The sequence below is a fragment of the Podarcis pityusensis genome (assembly GCF_964106645.2).
Source record: "Podarcis pityusensis genome assembly, chromosome: 4".
NCBI lineage: Eukaryota > Metazoa > Chordata > Lepidosauria > Squamata > Lacertidae > Podarcis > Podarcis pityusensis.
The window spans coordinates 29,907,604-29,917,086 of NC_138027.1; the positions used below are offsets into that span (position 1 = coordinate 29,907,604).

Below are 9,483 nucleotides of genomic sequence, written 5' to 3' on the forward strand. Positions count from 1 at the left end.
TCAATAGCAGTCAAAACGAGTCCACATTATATAAAATTAGAATAAAGAATAAAGAATGAAGGATCAAATGGGGCCAAAAAGGAGTATCCGGAGTGTGAACCAGATGTACGGTTCAGTGGTGGTAACCAGTATATAAAATTAGAATAAAGAATAAAGAATGAAGGATCAAATGGGGCCAAAAAGGAGTATCCGGAGTGTGAATCAGATGTACGGTTCAGTGGTGGTAACCAGGACAGGGCCCTGTTTCGGAGTACACGCCTTCTTCAGCTGGTAATATCAAAAAATATGTCAAGATAGATCAAGGTGCTTCAATCCATAGATAATAAATATAATAAATTATATACATTCTAAAGTATGTTAACACATATTATGATATTTGGTTCCATACCTCGGTTTTTTGACGACTATAAATCTGTTGGAAGTCTGTATCATTTAGTTCTTTTATGTTTCTATTTCGACATGCGTCTAGAAATAAGGATTTCTAAGAGTTATTATTTCCAGTCAAATTATTTGTGAAAAACGGACATCAGTTCAGTGTTTTCTCACCTTAGATAATTGCATCCAAGTTTTCTTGCGTTTCTCTGTGCGTTTTCTATTAGGGAGTGAAATCATTGTCTTATATGTGTGTCTGTGGGAGAGGGAGGATAGGCTCTCCCTTCTTAAAGGTGTAAACAGAGAAGGGATTTAAAGTCCAAGGCCATCTATGGTGGTTTATTAGAGAAAAGAACTTCCACTTCCATTTCAGATTAGCCACAGCTCAATTGTTTCATCAGAACCCTGAAGTGCAGTTAATTTTAAGTATGGTTTGCAGAAACAAGCCAACTTCTTAAACTATGATTTGAAGCTGGTTTGTTTCTAGAAACCATATTTAAAATTAACCACAGTTTGTTTGTTTGTTTGTTTGTTTGTTTGTTTGTTTGTTTGTTTCATTTAGATAATATGGCAAGCTGCAGCTAATCTAAAGCAGAAGCAAAAGTTTTCGAACTCCTTGTGTTCACATCAGAAGGGAGGGCTGAGTGTGCAAGCCTGAGGCTCACCTAGGATCATTGTACTGTACTATGTTCTAGCACTACACCCAAATCAGCCCACTGTTTTACACTTTGTTTGGACCTCAAAATCAGATATGGCTCTTGATTAAGGATCTGAAAATGGAATGATAAAAAGCTGAGTAGTTGACAACTGCATTTGAGTTCCTTGTAAGAACAAGTGTTAGCTTGTGGATGGCCCTTGCTAGTTATCTTGCCTTATTCTCTTATCCTCAGCTTTCACATACATAAAAAAATAATCTTTAAGAAGAAAATGTCCACTGTAAGCTCCTTAAACCTTAATCTTGTCTGTTTCTGATGCTTTCATCTAAAGGTTATTTTCTAATTTATCTCTTAAGAGTCTTGCATTGAATTTACGATTTACTGGATTTGCCTTTTCAAGGCTGCATTGAAATGGCTGTCTTTCTCTCCACCCCCCACATACCACGTCTCTAATTTAATTTATGTTTTTTCCTTCCTTCCCATCTAGACCAAGTTCAGGGTACAGTCATTCTGCGCAATATTAGCACTGTGTCATCAGGACGTTACCAGTGTGTGGCTTCTAATGTCATCGGAAGCAGCACTTGTTCTCTTGAGGTTCAAGTGATTACACGTAAGTCAGTTTTAATGAGGGACTTGTCTTGCACAAGTCAGCCTCATGTCTCATTGCCTGTCAGAGGTTAAGTCACATGTTGGATGCAAGCAGGGTGTTCTTCTTACAGGAGCAGTATGTTGCCCCTCCCAACTTCCTCCCCATGCATTACACAGACATGGAGAAAGCAAAAGAATGAGTGTCTTACTTCTGTTTTCCCAGTCTCTGTGGTAATGTGAGAAATGAGCAGTCCTCAGTCTTGTTTGTAGTAAGATTTGGAAGCCTCTCCCCAGGCTCACTTGCCCCATCATGAATGAGATCCTTGAACCCCATTTTTTATGTTGAAGCAGGTAGCGGGAAAGCAGAAGCACATCTTCTAGTAATGCATGAAACTTTGCTGCATGTGTGGAAATTTGTAGTCCGGAGTAAGAGATGCTAATCCTGTAAATACCTCATTTTTATTTATTTAACAGATTTATGCACCACTTCATAGCATTAAGCCATCAAAGTCTTGTACAGGATAAAAACAGGATAAAACATAGTAACATTATTTCAGCAAACTCTAAAAACAATAAAACCATCTTTACAAATTCCAAAAACAACAAAAGGATTTCTACAGATATAAAAATGTTCTATAAGTGACTGGGTAACTTATATTAAGAAAGCCTTCTTAAATATAGATGTCTTCAGTAACACCTAAATCTTATGACAAAACTAAGGCGCTTGAGATGCAAATACTGGAAAAGGAAAGGAAATAGAATTTGCTCAGGGCAAAAGAAAATGGGTTGATCCTGCTGCTTGCTTCTTCTTTTTAAAGAGCATGTTTGGGAATGAAACCTACTGCTTTGCACCAGGTATTTGGACCCATTCTAAAAATAACCAGAGGCCCCCACCACCACCCACTGTATTGAAAGTGCAGTGTTTTTTCACACTTCACTGGAAGCTCAGAGCCCATCTATCACTGGATAAATTTTCTTCACTTACGAGGGTGACTGCTGATAATTAACCATGTAGAAGATACCCTGCAGATGCCCACTACATCTGCACATGATGCCTTTTGCAACTAATGGCAACTCCAGGTGGGTGTGGGTGTGCATTGGATGGGGCTGCAGCACAATGGGTAGACTCCCTCCCCTACACAATGGCCCCAGCCCAAATGGATGGAAAAGCCCCACAGCTGCCTTCAGCAAAAGAAAACTAAACCCAATCACAGCTCTCCTTTGTAAGAGCTAGTTTGGTTCTCAGAGCTGTGGCCTCTGATATGGCTAAGGGGTCGTTCTTTTTTTTTTTTTACCCATCACCCTACCACCAACCTTCAGGCATGTGAAAAGTGCCCCGGCATGCTAGGCCTTCTTGGTCGTGTTTGGGAGCGAACAGAGCCATTTCATGCCACCAAAACTAGAGCAGGAGGCACTCAGGAAGGTACATGCCCAGAGGGGCAAGAATTTGGGACAATATCTGCCCACTACCACCACCATGCTGCAACAAAGATTTGAGGAGTGCATGAGACAGCATCTGGAGATGTCTCTGAGCTGCACTTACTTGCCACATTTCTGAGCTGTGAAACTCCAGAGCATTATTGGTTCTGGGAAAACGTTAACCCCTTGCTGCAGCAGAGGTCTTGTTTGAATGGGCTGTAGTAGGCTCCATCCTGAGAGTGCTTCTGCCCCACTTGTCTCTTGGAGTCCCACACTGGACAATAGCTTGTGATGGAGTGATACAAGAGATATCAAGTCGGGCTCTCCTGATGCTGAAAACCTGCTGAGGCTTGGCTGAACTTGCTCCATACCTTTTCCCTACTCCGTCTTCTCATGTATTCCATGTCCCACACAGCTCACCCCCGGAGCTTTGGCCTGATTGCTGGAGCTGCAGCTGCAGGGGTCTTGGTGCTCATCATCTGCATCACCGTGGTGGCTGTGACACTCTTTTACTGGAAGAACAAACACAAGGAGGAAGAGGAGGAGGAAATTCCTAATGAGATAAGGTTTGGCCTTTGACAAGATATTGCTCTGTCCCTTCCTTTCCCCCGTCATCTTCTTCATTTATTACAAAAAATTAAATACCACTTATTTAAAAAATATATTGTAGTGGTTTACAAAAAAAGTACATATAGCTGCACAATAAAAAACATACAAAAAGAGTTAAAATAAGAAATCAGCTAACTATTATGGAAATATACATTTTGAATTGCCTGCATAAGACTGATAGAATGGAAAAGTTTTTAGCAGGCGTTTAAAAGTTGGCACAGAAGGTGCCTGCAGAATCTCTGTTGGCAGAGTTTTCCACAACACTGGGCTGATGACACAAAAGGCTCAGTTTCCTGTTGTCAAATGAGCTTGCCAACTCAGGGAATGACCAATGGCTCTCCAGCAGATGGTTTCAGTGATCAAGCTGGGATATAAGGGTTGAGGTGCCTGAGGTACCCTGGACCTAAGTTGTTGAGGGCTTTGTAAATGAATAGGGATCAAAGCAGTAATACCAGAGTTTTTGCCATAGTTTCTTTCCAGCTGAGCTGCAAGGAAGGTTCCTCCTACCTCTGTCAGAATAATATTTTAGCGTACACTAATTTCTTTCATGATTCTTTCATTACTAGTAGTGGCTTGACCACCCAGAGTCCTGGCACAGGCATAAAAGCCAGCTCCATCCATAATTTCTTCCTTAGGTGTTGCCAAGTGTTGACATGTGAACAAATACACAATTCCTGGTAATTGATCAGTAGTGGGAGTCAAAGGCAAGTGCTTATGGGGTTCCCCACTTACACCCCATTGATAAGGGGAAATGAAACCAAAAAGACTCCCAGAAGTGCAGGGCCAGCATTGCTTAATTCTATTGTCGCTTGTCATTCGTCATTGTACTCTGTTAGACCTCAAGCCCAACAGCCTGATGCTGAGATAGAGGCACAGAAAATTGGATTGTAAGACTTAAGGTGGAGATGTCAAAGTTGGGCACATCATTGGGCCAACATGGCATCATGGTGTGAGTTATTTGCTTTTCTCCTTGTGCTGTGCCAGTGCAAGGTATTTTTGTTCCTGCCAGGGATGGGTGTGTTTAGAATGGAGGACAACTACAATGCTAACAATGGCCTCTTGTTTTCCTAGGGAGGATGATCTGCCACCCAAATGCTCTTCATCCACAAAAGCATTCCATGGCGATGCTTCATCCTCGGAGAACGACACTCTCACATCATCCAACACCTACAACAGCCGGTACTGGAACGACCCCAAAGCAAACCATGCCACAGACTCCTTTGCTCGCCTCAACAACGATGCGCGCCAGCCCTTCACCCGCTCTGGAAGCACCAGCGCCCGCCCTGTCTATGCCAATGGAGGCCACCCAGCCCCCCCTCCACCCAAGACATTGGTGGTGACAACCAATACAGCCCCCTCCCCACAGGAGATGGCCAGAAGCAATGGCTCAGTGAGCCGCAAGCCAAGACCGCAGCACACACGCTCCTACGCCGTGAGCCAGGCAACGCTGGAAAGGATAGGTGCAGTGCCGGTCATGGTGCCGGCGCAGAGCCGAGCCGGTTCTTTGGTGTAGGAAGTGGGCATGGTTCTGAGGAAAACAAGAACCTGTTGCACCGAGTGGGGGTGAAGACCTGGCCAAAACAAGAGACCCTCCTCTTCCTCCCTGAAATGCGTTGAAGGGGAACATCAAGCCTCTCCTCTGTGTCTTTCCCCCACCCCAGTCACTCCCACTGGTGTGTGATGGTCCCCTCCCCTTGCTTCCCACAACCCTTTTTATGATCTCAGGGGTCTCCTCAGCTGTGGCTGGATGTGCCAAGGCCAAAGGGAGGGGCACACAAGGCGTCACAGGGGGATGATGCCACACTTGGTTTACTAAGATCTACCTAATGAGGCCCCCTCAAGGATGGCGAGTGAGGTGGGGTTCAGAGGGCCCCTTTAATGGGCCATTAGCAGGGAGGACTACTCAACAGCCTTATGGATGGCACATTGGCTGCTTGGCTCAAAACAGACGACGAAGCTGGGAGGGGGGGAGTGGAAAGATGCTGGTCAAGCCAAGCGGGTCTCAGAGGGACAGAGAGAGAGAGAATTACGAGACAAGGGAGGAGGGGCAGATTGGGAATTGGTTTGAGGGTTATATTTTATTCTTTAGTTTGTTCTTGCCACCCCCTCCTGCTTTCTCCTTTTCCCAGACTGGATGTTCTCTTCCCCATCCACCCGGCCCCAACCTTGCACTAGTTTTTTGGATGCTTCCAGCAACCCCTTGTCACCTCCATGGAAACTGTTGTGAGTCAGTCCGGCATTGTTCCCCAACAAGCTGCTTGGCGCCAGAATGTGCTGCTGCTGCTGCTGTTTCGCTGTTGTTGAGAGGAGGGATTCATGGGGGGGGAGGCAGTAACGGTGCTGGTTGGAATGCTGAAGCCTCCGTTGCTTATCGAGGGCTGTGCTGTGTTTTCCGGGCGTGTGGCTGGCATTTTGCAAAGAGCTGGGCTTCAGCGCCTTTGGCGTTTGCATGGCAGGGTCCGTCTCCTCCCCACCCACCCCATAAGGGCTGTTTGGGTCTGGCTTGCATGGCCAGTTGAACATTCACACATTTGAGGCTTCACATTTAACCTTCCTTTTCTTGGATCTTTGGGGCTTATTATAGTAAAGGGAGCAGGGAAAAAGAGAGAGACAGACAGACAGACAGACAGAGTGAGTGTGGGAAAGCAGGGAGCAGCAGAAAGGAAGGCTCGTGGCAGCGCTGTCCCCCCTTTCCCTCCTTGTGGCATGACTGACTCTTACGTGGCACCTCACCGTGGCAGGCTGGCATGAGGCCCTGTTGCTTCCTTGCCCCTGCCTGTCCACCCAACTTGACAGGTTTCACTCTTGCAATTTTCAGTAGCCTTAATTCAAACTGAGGATTTAGAAAAGAAAAAATAATAATAAGCAAACAAGGGTCTTTTCATGCCGTGGAGGAGACTTAGAGCTGGGGGGCCATTTCCTAATACCTCGAGGAGGCAGAGCCAAGGGACATGTCACTTGAGTCCCGCTGTCCACACCTGCCTCATTTGTATTGCTGACACACTGATCTCCTTAACGGGAAAATGCTCCCCTTGGAAGCTCTTCTTACCAGGCTTTCCTTCTCTGCACTGACAAACGAGAGAGAGAAGGAGAGAGAGACATCTTTCTGATCTCACCCCAGCACTATGAAAGGGGGTGGCTTGTTTCACAGGCTCCCTCCCACCTTCCAACATGCACTGGAAATGGGGTTTGCTAGAGGTCGGTCTCTTGCTACTCTTCTGCTTCCACTCGGCTCACCCAGACTTCATACTTTCCTTCCAAATGGGCACAGAGGCATCCTCTAGGAGAGCTTCCTGCCCAGGCCATATTTCCTTCTCTACCCACACACTATCCTTGCAGAGAGAGTCCTTCAGGTTGCACTGGGTTTGAAGCTTAGCTGAGATTCTGTGCCTTCTTTGCTTTAAAAAAGAAAAAAACAAACAAACCATGCTCTCCTCCTCCTCCTCTCCTCTAAGCCCCTCTCCCCCATAACACATACGCAACTTGCTTCATTGACTTCCGAGCACACCAGGCAGACAGATGGGCTGCTGAATTTATACACATTTCCCAGGGAGCAGTCTCTCTCCTCATGTGCTCACTGCCGGTTTCTCCTTTCCAGACTTGGAGGTTGGGGGTTTTGGGGGGAGGGGAGGGGTGGAAGAGTGGCTTTAAAAAAAAAACAGCAATGCAAAAATAGAGGGCGGGGGTAAAATAACGCAGAGACACACATTCTCTCTGCTTTTATAACAACAAAAAATGTAGGACGTTTTCAAGGAATGCTGCCCATGGCAGCTCACACTCCAGTGCTCGGAAAGCCCTTCCCGGTTCTACCTTTCATGAGACTGTTCGCTCTCCTCTTTCTTTGTTCTTTCTAATTGTCTAAAAAAGGGGGGGGAAATCAATAAAACTTTTGTTCGTATAAAAGGGGAAACGGTTGTCTGTGCATTTTGTTATTATTTCCCATGCTTCAGCACTAGGGATGGAAGATAATGTTGTTGTGTCTAGGAAATGTGGTCAACTTCTGGGTTTTGCACTTTTCCCAAATTTTGCAATGCAGTCCTCAGTTCCTAGAACATACCAAACTGCATTTTAAAAATGTGTATTCTGGGATGAAGTTTCTTCAGAAATTCATCCGTTGAGATCAGGGCTTTGCTGTTGCCAGCAGCAAAGGTTGACTCCACGGAGTTGCTGGACAAACAGCCTGGTTTGCTGAAGGCAGCTTCTTGTTTTCCTATTCTTCAAATGAGAGCCTTCTGGAGGAATCTCAATGAATCGTCAGGGTGAGCCTTGGAGAGCCAGGCATCCATTGCCCATCATCATTCTCACAATGGGCAGAGCACCCTAGTTAGTAGAGGGCAGCACGAAAGAATCCCAGGGTTGTACACCTGGCCCCATCCAAGTTAAGAGAGTCTGTTAAGGGTGCTTTGACCAGGAGCTGGTAAACATCCTCAGGATTGTTTAGGATCAGGCTGGTCCTCTGTACTTCAACTGTTTTCTTTATTTACATACTTCAAAGATGTATAAGAACGAGAATAGCCCTGCTGGACCAGGCAGTGGGCCATCTACTCCAGCATCCTGTTAACACAGTGGCCAACCAGATGCCTGTGGGAAACCTTCAAGCGACACCTGACCACAAGAGCACTCCCTTCCTGTACTTGCCAGCAACACATACTGTATACCTTGCCTCTGCAACAAATGGTCATCAAGATTGCTTGGAAGAGATCAAATCAATGCATGGAATGCAGGCAATGAAGACAACTAAAAGCAGCAGCAGAACAGTGTGGCAAATGGCACAATTACTCTCTGCTAAAAACAAAACCACTTCTGTTTAGTTCCTAAAAGCTAGTAAAGCTAGGCAAATACGTCTTGAGATGAAGAGCAATTATTGAATTCTAATGAACAGTTGATCTATATCATACATCATCAGACCATTGTTTGGGAGAATGCTGGATTATGGTACCCAGACTGTTACGACGCCAAAATGTAGTTCTTGATTCTCTCCTCTACCCCCAAGCTGAACCTCCAAGCTTCAGAAGAATGAGCATTTGTTATTATGTCTTGCATATAATATTTTGCAAAGCACCTGTGAGTTTTGGTCACTCCTTGGCAAGACATCTCCACTCTGCCAATCATACATATATTAGTTTTCTGAATATGCAGGGAGATGTTGCTGTTGATGAACTAATAATACTCTGCAGAACAAGCCCTATGTGCCACTCAGCACATCCAAATATGGTGGTGATGTTAATGTTTCTTACTTGCTCTTTTATTAAAGTGTTCCCAGTGACGCACAACATAGGACAATAACATTGCAATCAAAACAATGCAAAATCAAGCAATCAATACAGCCTGCGCCAGATTAAAAACTTCTTAGGAAATCTGGTTCAGTTCCAAGTCCCTGCACACCCATAGCAGATGCTGACACAGACATGATAGGAGAGTATATAGACCAAATATTTTATGAAAGTGGCAATTTAGCTTTTGCGAGCTTTCCTTCAAAATTTCCACTGAGCATGTGCTTCTTAAGGGTCCCAACTGGTCCTTTACAGCTGCATTGTTACCAGTCCTGCATCTGACACCACACAGGATGTCAGGCGTAAGTTAGTTGGGTGTGGCTTAGGGAAAACAGTGTTGTGGGCTAAATTAGGTCCCTTGATTTGGCCTGTGGGCCAGAGACTCACACTGCTGATCTAATTCCTTCACAAGTCCTGTTTTCTCACACAAATTAATGGAAAGGGAATAACTCCCAGGAATCAATGTCAATAGGCTGCCATCCCCCAGACAGGGAACTTAGCATTCCTTGTTACAGTGGTGCCCCGCAACACGTATGCCTCGCAAGACAAAAAACTCGCTAGATGAA

At 45.1% G+C, this 9,483-nt stretch overlaps 1 protein-coding gene across 1 annotated transcript in view; it reads left to right on the top strand.

The window, feature by feature from the left end:
• The window catches only part of IGSF11 (immunoglobulin superfamily member 11), a 179,267-nt gene extending 171,713 nt beyond the window's left edge, over positions 1-7,554 (top strand). Inside the window, exons 5-7 of the mRNA XM_081004116.1 lie at positions 1,516-1,638; positions 3,451-3,601; positions 4,716-7,554. Coding sequence (XP_080860242.1) covers positions 1,516-1,638; positions 3,451-3,601; positions 4,716-5,157 — 716 coding nt within the window. The 3' untranslated portion in view covers positions 5,158-7,554. The remainder of the gene's footprint in view (positions 1-1,515; positions 1,639-3,450; positions 3,602-4,715) is intronic.
• The last annotated feature ends 1,929 nt before the right edge of the window (positions 7,555-9,483 follow it).